The sequence below is a fragment of the Oryctolagus cuniculus genome, chromosome 17 (assembly GCF_964237555.1).
Source record: "Oryctolagus cuniculus chromosome 17, mOryCun1.1, whole genome shotgun sequence".
Classification (NCBI taxonomy): Eukaryota; Metazoa; Chordata; class Mammalia; order Lagomorpha; family Leporidae; genus Oryctolagus; species Oryctolagus cuniculus.
In genome coordinates this window covers 42,749,426-42,763,990 of record NC_091448.1, presented here as the reverse complement: position 1 = coordinate 42,763,990, position 14,565 = coordinate 42,749,426, and the positions used below count along the sequence as shown (strand labels likewise).

The window sequence follows — 14,565 nt, the reverse complement described above, 5'->3', positions numbered from 1 at the left end:
TTTGTCTCCCTGGCAGAAAATTTCTTTTAAAAAACCAAAATCACAACAACAAATAAACAACAAAAACTCAGCTGCTTCCAGTAGTGCGTTCTTCTGATGTACAAAGCACAGAAAAAGAGAAGCTGCCTGTAGTGTTTGAGAAACGCAGACGCGACTGTGGCCAGGCCATCAACTCCTGTTTCATCTACACAAAGTTGGTATTTCCCTGTTTCCCAATGCCCGTCCTTTGAGAGGCCAGGAAAGAAGGTGGTGAAAAAGGAGTAAAAATGTGGGCAAAGTCTGTTAGGTAACTGTCTTACATGTAAAAGAAGGAGGGATTATGATGAGTTAAAGCATGTCAAACTTGACCAAATATAAACATTGTGTCTTATTTACTCTAACTAAAGTACTTAAAATTCAAAAGAATAATGGGGTTTTCAAACTTCTGAATGCTGCTAGGTAAATTAGCTGTGAAAGTACTAAATTAGAGAAGGACATGGAAGAAACTTTTTAATTTGGAACACAGAAGAGAACCAATATAATATGACCGTAAACATCATACTTAGGACAAGTAAAAAGTTCAAGGAAGAGTTTCTTCAATAAAGTCTTTTTTAAAAAATATTTTTAAGGTTTATTTATTTATTTGAAAGGTAGAGTTACAGAGAAGGAGGGAAGACAGTTATCATCCATCCACTGTTTCACTCCCCAGATGGCGGCACCTACTGAGGCTCCCACACGTGTTACAGGGGTCCACGCACTTGGGCCATCCTCTGCTGCTTTCCCAGGAGTATTAGCAGACAGCTGGAATGTAAGTGGAGTAGCCAGGACTTGAGCCAGCACTCATGGGATGCGGGCATTGTAGGCTGTTGTTTAACGTGCTGTGCCACAGTGCTGGCCCCTGCAAATAAAGTCTTAACGGTCAGTAAGGGATGGCTTAAAAGGTTTAAGGAGTCCTAAAGCCTGCTCATTTTTATTAAAAATGGTGCTTAGTCTCTTTGATACAAATGCTACAAGTGAATACTATGTTCTGAAAATCCCAGAACCACTGGAAGTGATCAAAGACCAAGCTACCAATGAGAATGCCACACATTTCTCTATAACAGACACTGTGCCCCTGCACTGAAAGTGAGGGTGATGAGGAAGAATACGTGCTTACTGGGCAGAGGAGCACGTCTGTACATCTGGTGGCATCCCCACAAGCAGAAATAGGCCAGTGACCACTGGCATCCTTCTCTTTGACGAAGGGTAGGCCTGCCTCTGATAATTTAGGTGTGTCAATTGTTGGCTAATAGATTAAACTTTGAAATTCCAAGTGAGAAAGGTGGTTTGAGGACGGCGCCGTGGCTCAATAGGCTAATCCTCCGCCTGCGGCGCCTGCACACCAGGTTCTAGTCCCGGTCGGGGCGCTGGATTCTGTCCCGGTTGCCCCTCTTCCAGGCCAGCTCTCTGCTGTGGCCAGGGAGTGCAGTGGAGGATGGCCCAAGTGCTTGGGTCCTGCACCCCATGGGAGACCAGGAGAAGCACCTGGCTCCTGCCTTCGGATAGGCGCGGTGTGCCAGCCACAGCACGCCGGCCGCGGCGGCCATTGGAGGGTGAACCAACGGCAAAAGGAAGACCTTTCTCTCTGTCTCTCTCTCTCTCTCACTGTCCACTCTGCCTGTCAAAAAAAAAAAAAAAGTGGTCTGAGAGTTTTAGGGACGGGAAGTATGAGCTTAGTGAAAAGTTGAGAATTGTCCATATTTTGAAATAGTATGTTTCTCCTGGGAAATAATCATCCACATCTGGAATGAAGCACTAGTTTCTTTCTTCTCTCTCATTTATAAGACCTTTTTATTTCAATGCTTAAGAATACTTTTCAAAGAGGCTAGTTTTAAAATTAGTGCTTCCCCAACATAATAAGGAACTGTTTACATTTTAGGGAGTGTGCTCATTTTATTTTCAAGGTAAATGGCCTCAACTTAACCCCTTAGTTTGCTTTTCTGTTTCCAATGAAAACAGAAAGAATATTGCTGTATTCTCAAACATGCAAATATGCCACCCCCACAAACTTGGATTATTTATTTAATACTTGAGGTGTTGATTTAAAATTTGGAGTATTTATTTAATTTCTTAATCCTCGCCATCCCAAACTTTGAAGTAGAAAAATAAAAATTTATTTATTCAAGGTAATTTTCTACACAGCTTTTCAGAAAAAAAGTCTATTGAGTAATTTTATGTAGAATCTTACTTCAAAATGGTTATTATTGGCGTATACCACTCACATCTGTAAAATGTACTGTCCTTTAGAGATACCATTTACTGTAACTAGTAAATAGGTCATTGTTAAATAACTCTTTGAAAAAAATGTTCCACCTGTGTACATGAGGCTTCCAGGTAGTTCCTGAACAAAAATCAAAATTTTCTGCTAGTTGCTATTTTATACAATTCATCACATAAAAGAAAAATAAAAGATGGAGTCATTTAAGAAGGGTGGACAATCAACTAAAAAGCACATTTTGTATTTATAACAGTTCCGCAGGTGGCAGTGGCAGGGATTCGTTAAGATCTTGAGCATAGTCAAGAGGAATCGAGAACTCTTGACATTGGACCTCACTGTTGCAATCTCCTTGACTTTTCACAAAATCTGCCGGTGGCAAGGGTAAGTTAGGTGAGTCTGGGGAAAGTGAAGATGTTTGATCTTCACAGGCTTGATTGAGACAGTCCAGAGATGGTAGGAGATTAGTAGAATCATTTGGAAGAGGAGAAGGAATTGTCATTGTGGGTGTGACAGAGTGGACATTCTCCTGTCCTTCCAAATCTTGAAGCGGAGGTGGCGGAGGCAGATCTGCATCATCTGACAAAGAAACGGCAGTGCCAATTGTTGACCCATCAGCGCTGTCCTCTGATGCACCATTTACTTGGTCTTTTGTTTTCTCTGTTTTGAGGCTGTTGGAATCCTCAATATTTTCATTTGATTCAAACAATTTAATTTCTAAATTGTCTGCTGAAAGTGTGCTCTTGCTTGGTTTCCAGGCTATAAGTGAGGCAATTGATGTACGTTTTGTGGGTACTTCGTTTTCTCTAATGTTATCCATACATAAGTCAGGTGTTTCCCCATCAGCAAATGGAGACCTACCTGCCCAGTTTTGATCATTTAAAACTGGCTTTCTCAAGCATTTCCATAGTACAATCATGATTATCACTATCATCATAAAAGTCAGAATTATACCAATTAATATGGCAGCTGTTGAATTAGAATTGGTCTTATGTGAGGTTTTTTTATTAGTGGTAGCATCGAAGGTGAATCCTGGTGTGATCCTCTGTGAATTTTTAACAGTTGATATTAGTCGTGTGGCTAGATCATGAGCAGTTGGTGGGACTGGTTTTGTGGACGAGATGTGGACAGGTGGTGATGCTTGCTGAGTGGAAGCAGAGGTAGATTGTATTGGTGATTGTCTAGCAGAAGTGAACTCTGATAGTGCTGTCTGTCCCGGGGAGGTATTGGCCACTGGTGGTATAGATTGTGTGATGGTGTTATAGGGAAGTGGTGGTCTGGTGGAACTTTGTACAGCAGGTTTTCCAGAAGAGGCAAGGGCAACTGGTATTGGTTCTCCAGCAGTGACTTTGGCCAGGGATCTTGGTTGCCCAGAAGAAAGGTTGTTGAATTGTGTTGGTAGAGTCAAAGGATTCCTTGATGTGTTTTGAGAATTGGCCAAGACATTGGGCATTGATGAGCTAAATATAGTAGGCTGTACCGGTTTCTCTGTTGTACTCGCCTCTATCCCTGAGGAAAATATATTATTGCTCAGGAGTCCACAAAACAAAATTGAGATGAAATATTTGGGATCCATTTCAGAATGTTTCCTCCTTACCAGTGCCTTTATACTGAAAGAAATAAGAAAAAAACCATTGAGGAATCATTTGGTGTCTGGTCATACTTGACTTTTCATTACAGTGCCTATCATAAGTAGGTTGGTACTTAACTAGTACCAATTATTCCTCATTTAGAGTTGACATACTGTAGGCTGGTATAAACTGCTCTTGAATATATTCCAGCTCACCGTAGAGCACTCTGACATCCTGGGCAATGATCTCTTAATTTTAGGCTCTGTGTGCTGGACCCATGTGCTCTCTCTGTTTCTTTCACTCTAGAATTACACAGATTCTGCTGCCTTGGCGAACACTAATGACCATCTGTTACTTAATCCAATGGTCTTTTCTCTCTCCTCTCTCTTTCCACCCCTGCTGCCCCAACCCACATTTGACACTGTTGACTGTTCTTGTACTAGTACTCCAGTAGCTTATTATAATAGTTTTCCTGTCATGTTACTTTCACTAGCATCTCTTTTTCTCCTGTCTTCTAAGTATGGATGCTCACTCCTCATCCTTATCTACTTTTCTTTATTCCTGATTCTGTAAGATTTTAGTTCTCACTTTTACACCATAATTCCCCAACCTGTATACCCACCTAAATCTCCTTTGTTCTGATTCTGTTTGTAGCGATTTCTTAGTAGACATTTCCTTGTATATACCCCATTATCAGCAGATTGAATATGTTTAAAACAGAATCATCTTTACCTCATAAAGGACTTCTCTCCCGGCTTCTCTGTGCTTGTTAGTGGTACCACCACCGAGAGTCTGCTGTAGTATTAATCTGCAGAATCTTCAGTGTCTGACACCGCTTCCTAGAGGCAGCATCTCATATTTCTAAAGCACTCCAGTCATCTCAGGGTCCTAGGCTCGGAATCCTGGGCTGCTCTCTTAATCCCATCAAGTCAATCCTATCCAGTTCATCAAGGAGTCCTGAGGTAGCTTTCTTTCATGTATTGTTTAATACCATATTTTGGGTGAACCATGTTCTGGGTTTAGAGAGTTATATATTTTTATATGTATGTATATATTGCCTTCAGGTGTTCCAGATTCCCATGACAGAAACATAGAGGTAGAAAATAGTTAACAATACTGTGATCAGGTTTTTTCCATAAAGATCTCAGGAGATGCACAGAAGAAGTAACTTAGTCTGGGAAGGCTTCAGGGAAGGTTTCTCTGAGAAGTAAAGCTTGAACTGAATCTTAAAAGGTCTATAAGAACAATTAAGCAAATAAATATTCCAGTGATGAGAAACAACATATGAGTAGGAAAATAAAGCACATGAGTGAGTTTGGAGGTCTGAATGTGATAGATGCTAAAACTTGAAGAGTTCCGGGCAAGTTCTACTTCTGCAACCATCTAACTGTCTCCCCTGTCCTCATTTGCCTTGCCTCTAAGTGAGGAGTTATACTAAATATACTTGTTTGGTACACCAGCACACACACGAGGATAATTTTCTTAACATTAGGGAAAGGAAAATCTCAGAGTATTAGATGTTAGTTTTATGATTAGTAACTATAGTTTTTCTATGATTAATAGGCTTAGCTAAGAGAGATTTGATGTTCTATTGCAAAGTACAATAAGAAGTTTTGAACATAAATTGACTTTTCAGCATATTTGAGTTTTCATTCACTTATTTCTCTTAGTACACGGTGATGATCAATAAGAGTATTTAAAAGGACATCAGATTTCTTCCCACAACCCCATATTGTCTTTTTTTAGTTTTCACTCTCATACATCCAGCCTAAACTTAAAATGGTTCTTTGAACCCTCCTGTAAACCTCTGATGAGTTAATCTTGAAAACAAGCTTGATCAGGTTGTCACTTCCCCACTGCTGTTGAAATTTCTCAGCTGGGGCTGTCTTCTGGCTTGAGTTAAGCAGGCCAGACTCAAATCTCAGGGCTGAAACTTCTCACCCAATCCTGGGCGCTTTTCCCAGTGACAGCTTTCTATAAACCACACGCTTCAGCTCCTAAACAGACACTTTTATTTATGCTCTTTTTTGCCCTCATAGGGTGTTTTTTTCCTATACCTCACCCTTCCCCCTTCTGACTGCGTATCTGAACCTGTCTTCATTTTTCAGGTGTCAGTTTAAATTCCCTTTTTGAACCAAGTTGTCTGATAAAGTGCAGCTACCCACTGAATCCTCATGCTTCTTACTGTTTTTATGACTCTTTGGATAATTCTTCAAGTATTGACCTCACTCACACTGCTGCTCTCTCAAATAATTGTGTTTATGTTTTACTACTTGGATGTTCATATTATCCTTGTATTATTGCTACCCTCTCAAACGAGATAATAAAGATCCTTGATGGAGGCAGAAAGAAATGAAAGAAAAATACTTGTCTGGAACGTACTCTGTGTTGTAGTGTCTCAGGTATTCTACATGCTTCATTTCATTTAACCTTTAAGTGACTGTATGAGAGTGCAGCAGTTTTCTCAATGTGACATTGCCATCGGTTGGTTGAGAATTTGTTAGCTGAGACTGATTCCAAAGCTGGTGCTCTTTCTCCCACCCTGCACTGCCTCATGTTGTTAAATTTTGCTTTCTCTATAGCATAGTGCATTCAGTGTTAGGAGCTCAGCAAACATTTAACTGGGTCAGGCTGTTTGTTTCCTTTCTGTTTACTTTTTATTGGTACTTCTGCCAGAGTATAAGCACGGAAGGTAAAATCTAAGTCAATAAATTCTGCTTTTTATTCTTTGTACAAAAGATTTAAAAGTGAAGGAAAATGAAACTTTTGGAGGTTTGAGTCCTGCCATGGGTTATTTTGTACTTCCTACCAGATGTTCTTAAAGATGACCCAAAATCTTATTCTTCAGAGTTTCATTTTTTAAAATGTTTTCAAAAGCACTATGTGAAGCAACAGAAAATATAGGCCATGAATTATCTTCAGCCAAAAATGTTTTCTCTTTTGTGACTTTGCTTAAAATAAAGAAACCATATGGTTCCTCTTTTCAGTTAGCTGAAAAATGCATTAGACAAGGAAAGAGCCCCAGTGAGAACATAATTACTTATAAGCCCAGTTTAGTTTGTAAGATCAGTTTTGATAGGTTCATAACTTCTTATGTCAGTAGGAAGTTGGTAGAACCTTCAGTGAGTGAGATTTTCACCTGTCACTTAAGGGTTACTGTAACATTGAAACTAACCTCATCTCTGATCTACCACTCTGTCGCACTTGCCAGTTAGCGACTTACCTGTCTGGAATCTGCCCCATCAGAATACGAGAATCTGTGTTAGAGTCCTAACACAGCAGTTCAGAAAAGTGTGGGAAAGGAGGAATGAGACTTAATAGAAGAATAAATCAGGGCTACAATTGTGAGAAAATGGGTTTTTGTCTGGAAGTTGTGAGGCTAGTGTTAGTACCAGTGTGGAAAATTATTTAACATACAGAATACGTAAGTGGTATGTGCCTGAAGTACAATATTGCTTCCCCAGGGAAAGAAGGTAATAAGAAAGAAGAATATGGGACAGAGTAATAAAAAGGACAAGGAAATTTAGAATAACATGAAATGAAAAAATAATGCAAAGACATAAAAAATAGTTCAGAAAAGAAAAGTAAACATTATAGGAAGCCATAACTTTATGTAAAAGGGGAAGATCAATGAGTAGAGAAGGTATTGAAAAGATGAAAAGTTAATAAACAGGTAAAGGAAGTAGAGTTACATATTTAGTAAGAAATTAGAAGATTAAAGTGGGTAAAATGAAGAATTTGGGGGAAAAGATTGAAGTGGATCAAAGAGGCAGCCACCGAATGCTGCTTCCTGTTACTGGCCTGTGTTTGTGGGTGCAGAGAACCTGCACAGAGGGCTCTGTTTCCAAGATGGAGGACTCAGATGAAGCACCCTCTCAGCCTCGCATGTCTTTCATTTCATGCTTTCCAGCCTGCTGTAAGGGTACTTAAAATCCTCTCTCTCTCTCTTTCTCTCTCTCTCTCTCTTTTCCTGGCTATAATTCAATATATGCCTACTAGTTAATGTGACAAACCTCTGCACATTATATGTAGAATTTGTCTAGAAATCTCTTAGTCTGCTGTTCAGGCAAATCTGAAGTGTACTAACTTTGCTATGGCAGTATTTCCTCATTATTTGAGGCTGGCACTTTGAGGTTTAAATCTGTGATGCTGATCCTTTGCTTTTCCAAAAAAAATTTTTTTAAATAAAAATATAAACTGTTTTGAACTAAGCATTTTAAAGGCAATTGAAGTGAAGCATGAGTGTCCATGTTTTAGACATGTTCTCACAATGATGCTGACAGGTGGGCATTTGGTACAATGTAAGTTACACCACTACCTGAGATGCCCACATTCCATGTTAGAGTGCCTGGGTTTGAGGCCCCGCCCTGCTGTCCATTCCAGCTTCATGCTGATGTAAACCTTGAGAGACAGCAGCTGATGGCTCAGGTAGTTGGATCCTCGGCTTTAGCCTAGCCAAGCCTTAATTGGTGTAGACATTTGGGAATAGTGACCCACTGGATTGGAGATCTCTGTTTCTAACTCTATCTCTCCACCTCTCAAGCATGCAAAATAAATAAATATAATGTTCAAAATAAAACTGGTGCTACTAAGTTGGCTATGCTAAGAAATATAGGGAATCAGAAATTTAGAGACAAAAAGGCAAGTGCAGATAGCACATCAAAAAAATCTGTGTTCTACTTCTTTGCTATAATAAAAAATTTAGTAGTGATATTATCTCCAACTAATGATGTTCGACCTCAAAACAGAAAACTGTAGTTGTATGTCATGAAGAAGAACCAAAATTGACTTTGAACTATAATAGGAAATATTTGATGGCTGTCTGTTAGTAGTACCTTCATCAAATGCTCAGATGAACTTGGTGGTGGTGTTCCCTTCTTACAGTTAAGGAAACTGAAACAGAGAAGTAGGGTAACTTGGCAAAATGTCACAGCTCTTGAGTTGTGGCACTAATATAGAAAACATGCCAGTCTTGTGTCCTTGACTTCTATTATCTATCACTAAATAGGCTGCACAGCCTTTCATAACAAAATTATGACATAGAAAAGCTTTGTGAAGAAAGGAGATGTCAACTGGGAACAGAAATGGAAGTAACTTTAGGAGGTGGGCTTACATAAAAGGTAGGAAAAGAAATATCACAGAACCCACTGTAGTCCTGTGCGTCTATGAAAACAGTTGTGGGAGTTTTAAATGGTTAGCCTATAAGACACCATACTTAATAAGTTTACTTAAAATTTAGTGGTGATTTTAAAAGATTGAACATTGAAAGGCATCAGATTTATGTTTAGCATATTCAAACTAAGTAGAATTATGTGGAAATTACTTCAAAAATAGCTGATTTTCTCTTATAGAAGTCCATTCTAGATTTCTTCCAAGTATAATAGAAGTTTTTAAATTTAAGATTTTTATCTCTTTTTTTTTTTGATAAGACATGTCTATATATTTTAAAAGGGTTAGACCCAAGCTTAAAGTTTAGTAGTGCCTATGTTTGAAGTATTGAAATAGGAAATTACTCACTGCAAATTCATTCCTTGAAATTACAGGTCTACACAAATTGTTGGCAGTTTTTATTTAGAGGATCAATTTACTTTATAATTGCCTCCTTAAAGAATACGCATCTTTTAAGCATGTTAACAATTTTCTATTCTGTGAATTTTTTTTTTCATTTATCTTACACTATGTACTGAAAGCTCAGGTACTAATATGTGAAATAGCCATGGGCATTTGGGCAAGCAGTTAAATCACCAGTTGAGAACCTCTGCATCCCATATTGGAGTACAAGAGTTGGTTACCTGACACTAACTCCTGACTCCAGCTTGCTGCTAATGCTCACCCGGGAAGCAGCGTAAGTAAATGGGTTCCGACCTCCATGTGGGAGACCTAGGTTGAGTTTCCAGCTCCTGGCGCCTGGTCTGTGTCTCTGCTGTGCATACTTAAGGAGTGAACTAGTAAATGGGAATGTCCTATCTTTCTCTCTGTTCATCTGCCTCTCAAGTAATTTTTTAATTTATTTTAAAGATTAATTTATTTATAAGACAGTTGGAGACAGAGAGATCATCCATCTGCTGTTTCACTCCCCAAATGGCTGCAACAGCCAGAACTGTGCTGATCTGAAGCTAGCAGCCAGGAGCTTCTTCCGAGTCTCCCATGTGAATGCAGGGACCCAAGGACTTGGGCCATCTACTACTGCTTTCCCAGGCACATTAGCAAGCAGCTGGATCTGAAGTGGAGCAACCAGGACTCCAACTGGTGTCCATTTGGCGTGCCGACATTGCAGACAGTGCCTTTACCCACCATACCACAGCACCAGCCCCTCAAATAAATTTTTTTAAAAATATGTCTGATCTGATGGGAGTCCTGGAAGAAGTTCCTGGTCCTGGCTTCTGGCTTCAGCCTGGCACAGCCTCTGCCATTGCAACCATCTGGGGAGTGAACTAGCAAATGGAAGATCGATCTCTCTCTCTCTCTCTCTTTCTAAATCTGACTTTCAAATAAGGAAGTAAATAAATTTTTAAAAAGTGTGATGCAAACATGTGGATGATGTGAATATATGTCTACATATAACATTTTTGTCTTAGTTTTAAAAATGTTACAACGTTTTTACATTGTCATTAATTAAATAAAAAATTTTGTTTGTATATAAAAATAAACTCTGTATAATAATCATTGGGTACTACATTTAATTTCTATTTAAATTGAGTGGAGGTAAAGGTGACCATTATAAGAAAGATGACTATGGAAAGTAAAAGTAACTAAAAAATGAAAATAATTTGTCTATGCATTATATTACATATAGGAAAATTTTATCAAAAACAAATTAGAATTTTTAATAATTAGTGTTTTGAAGGCTACCTATGGAATCTAGTTTCATTTCTTACTCTTTATCTACCATGGCTATAGTTTATTTGTTTTCATTACAAAACTAAGGTCAACAAACAATATGATTGAATAAACTTAAAAGGGCATATACTATTCAGACTTCGGTAAAATCTTTCTTAAGGCAAGCTCAACACTGAATATGTTTTTATCCCATACAGCAAAATGAGAAAAATCTGTCATAGACATCTATAGGCTTCCAGTGTTGAAGTTAAGTTTAGGGCACTAACGACTTTTTAGTTTTTAAAACAAATTTTATATAAAGCAAAGATCAAACCAAATTACCTGTCTGAAATTTGTCTTACCTGAGCTGTTAACTTCTTTTGCAGGATCTAAATTCTTGTTCTAGCTGGACATTTTGGTGATTTGGCTAAGAAAGCAAAAGGGGTGGTTCAATTCAGATTAAAAATGGCCCTCCAGCAAACTAAACTCTTTTCTGTAGAAAAAGAGGAAGTTTATCAATAGCTGATTCCGGAAGTGCAAAAAGCCACAAAATGACTAAGAAAAGTACTGCTTTAACAGAACTTACTTTGAAACACAACTTGGAGCTGTATGATTTGAGTGCTGTTAATTAATGTTTATAAATAATGTACTTTTGTATTTTAAATATTCAGAATGAAGCCCTAAAGAGAAAATTATGTGGTCTAGGGAAAAGCTGCTAGTTGGGCTATTACCCATAGTGAGATTTCTTTTTGCAAGAAGTGAACGCTGGGTTCTGTTTGCTTCTGTGACTTTAGGCAAGTCACTGTGTTTAAGTCACCATTTCCTCTTTTGAAGGAATATTTCCCTTATTGGGTTATTATGAGGATTAGATAACATAACAAGTATAAATTTGTACACATAGTAGGTAACTGATAATGTTAGTGTTATTTCCTCATTCGTGATACAGGGTTTAAAATATAATGAAATTATTTTGACCAAATACTTAATGATATTTTTAGTTCAAGTCTATAATTTGGTTACTCCCAAAGTATGTCTTAGTGGAAAATTAAATAAATTTGAAATCATTTTTAAAATAAGTTACCTAAGCAAAGTGTACTTACTGAAAAGAGTGAGTCAGTCTGATAAAAATTTCTTTGGACAAATTGCCTTCTAGCCTCTTTCTTCATCAAAAAATCAAGGTCATAATTCGTTATTTAAAAGTTTATTATGGGCTGGCGCCGCGGCTCAATAGGAATCCTCCGCCTGCGGCGCCAGCACACCGGGTTCTAGTCCCGGTCGGGGCGCTGGATTCTGTCCCGGTTGCCCCTCTTCCAGGCCAGCTCTCTGCTGTGGCCCAGGAGTACAGTGGAGGATGGTCCAAGTGCTTGGGCCCCGTACCCCATGGGAGACCAGGAGAAGCACCTGGCTCCTGGCTTCAGATCAGTGCGGTGCGCTGGCAGTGGTGGCCATTGGAGGGTGAACCAACAGCAAAGGAAGACCTTTCTCTCTGTCTCTCTCTCTCACTGTCCACTCTGCCTGTCAAAAATAAAAAAGTAAAAAAAAAAAAAAAAGTTTATTATGGGGTGAAATAAATGCCACATGCCTTACCTGATGTCTCTGATAGTAGATAGTAAGTCTTAGATAGTAACTGTTAACCTGTGTGCTGCTGTCACCTGGTCATTGCAAAGGAGCACAGAGTGCACGGTGCTGATAACCGGGTACAAAAAGAATGGCAGAGGAGAATCAAAATGCTATATGTAGGGTTTTTTTTTTTTTTAAGATTTTTTTTTTAATTTATTTGAAAAGCAGAGTTAGAGAGACAATGAGAGATCTTCATCTGCTGGTTCAGTCCCTGGATGGCCACAACACCTGGGGCTGGGCCAGGCAGAAGCCAGGTACCAGGAGCTTCATCTGGGTCTCCTATGTGGGGGAAGGGGCCCAGGTACTTGAGCCATCTTCCACTGCTTTTCCTAGGCCATTAGCAGGGAGCTGGATTGGAAGTGGAGCAGCTGGGACATGAACTGGAGCTCACATGGGATTCTGGCGTCTCAGGCTGTGACTTTACCTGCTACACCACAGTGGCAGCCCCTGCATGAAGCTTTTGATTTGTTATTTTTAAATCCCTGATTTAAGCTTGTGAACCATAATACTCAGGGGTAGAAAATATGTTTTTCTATAGTTTTTCAGTTTGAAACTCAAAACTATCTTACCTAGCATCTTTAAATATCTATCAGGTGTGGAGAGGAACCACTGCTGTTTGTGCATGAACTGCCATGGGATGGTATCATTCTGAGATCTTGTGTTGAATAACAGGAAAGTGAGTGATGACTTTGAAATATTCCTGAAGTACATAATAGCTTTCTGTTGGTAAGAAAATGTTTGACCAGTGTATTGAATAGTTGGTTTCTTATTTTTACAAAGATATTATTTTATTTGCATTTTTTAACAAGTAATTCTGACTCTTGATTAAAGGGGGGCTTTGTGTTATCACTGTGTTTTGGTACACAGTCTAAAAACCTGAATTTGTACAAGTAAGCTCTACCTAGTTTCATTTCTTATCTGGGCCATTTCATCTTTTAAACAATAACCTGATGTGACATGATTGGCATGAATAATCTCATGCTTTCTTTTTTCTTTACCTGCAGTAATATGATTATGATTTGTTGCCTTAGGAATCAGTTATTTTTCAAATTGGTAATAAATTGGCAGTAAAATTGATGCTTTTTTTTCCCCCTCTCATTTTAAGATATAACCTAGGTGTATGGGGCCATGGAACTTGTAAGAAGTGGATTTTATGACCAAACTCAGTATCACCTAGGGAGTTGCATAAAAATCGCCACTACCTGGAGCCTTACCCTGTTCCAGTTGAATCAGATGGAGGATGTGGGAATTGGGCATTGATGTTTTTGAAAACTCTTTAGGTGATTCTGCCATGCAGCTGTGATGAGAATCACTGGTATTGGGGGAAAAATATGTAAAATATTTTCTCTCTAAAATTTTTAAGTAAACATTTTATTTCTACTTTTCTACCAAAAAAAATAGATGCACACAAACACACACACACATTCTTATCTGTTAGCTCACTCCCCCAGATGCCCACAATGGCCCAGGGTGGCCCAGAGGCTGGGCCTTCCTGTGCCAGTAGAAGTCTGGAGCCATGAGTTGGGAACTCAATCCAAGTCAGAACCCATTTAGTTGAACCATCACCAATACCTGGAGCTCACCCTATTCCAGTTGAAGTTGAGTTAGATGGAGGATGTAGGAATATATGAAATCTATCCCCCGCCTTTTAAATAAACGTGTCTTTTCCCATTTTCCCTCTTAAATTTTTTTTTTTAATGAAGGACAGAGATGGCAGGAGCTTCTGTCTGCTGTTTATTTCCCAGGCTCTCACAATGGGGAGTGCGGGAATTAAGCATAGCATGAAGCTGGCGTCAGAAGCCGGGAAAGGAACTCAGGTACTCTGATATGAGACAGGAGCATCTTAACCAACATCTTAACTGGCAAGCTAAACACCCGACTCTAGAAGCTTTTCTTAAATAGTACCCAAGACAAATGTCAGTAAGAGATGAGACTTCTTAAAATGCAGCCTGATCTTTAATTTATATGTCCTCATTTGGTTTCAGTAGATATTTGAAAAGCCTCTCAAACCAGTCTTGTAATATGTTTAATTGAGGAGGAAAGTCCTGACTCAAATATAAGTCATTTTTTTTTTTTACTTGAAACTAATTTCCTTAAAGGTTAAAGAATTGCTTGAAGTGCCCTCTTTCCAGACTTGAACAAAAATGCACACAAACATACATACACACACTCTTTTCCTTTGCTCTTGTCAAACTGGATAGGAAGCATTAAAATTGGTCATTTATTAGGCTACTTGGCATCTTGAATTCCAGTTATTAATCAATCTTTGGATACTTTTTGTGATGCACCAGTAAGCACTATTTATAGCGAAGATGAAGGTTC

At 38.8% G+C, this 14,565-nt stretch overlaps 2 protein-coding genes across 11 annotated transcripts in view; one reads left to right on the top strand and one right to left on the bottom strand.

Moving 5' to 3' along the window:
* Positions 1 to 14,565, top strand: part of NF1 (neurofibromin 1) — a 299,237-nt gene that overhangs the window by 226,403 nt on the left and 58,269 nt on the right. The gene's annotated exons all lie outside the window — the stretch shown is intronic.
* Positions 587 to 12,814, bottom strand: EVI2B (ecotropic viral integration site 2B). 2 transcript variants are annotated; one of them, XM_002718938.5, is made up of 2 exons: positions 10,986 to 12,814; positions 587 to 3,843 (listed from the first exon to the last, which is right to left on the bottom strand). In XM_002718938.5, the coding sequence occupies exon 2, from the start codon at positions 3,807 to 3,809 to the stop codon at positions 2,481 to 2,483; it is 1,329 nt and encodes a 442-aa protein (XP_002718984.1). In that variant the 5' UTR covers positions 3,810 to 3,843; positions 10,986 to 12,814; the 3' UTR covers positions 587 to 2,480. The 2 variants fall into 2 exon arrangements, with proteins under 2 accessions (XP_002718984.1, XP_051681408.1); XM_051825448.2 differs by lacking the exon at positions 10,986 to 12,814 and adding an exon at positions 4,537 to 8,679.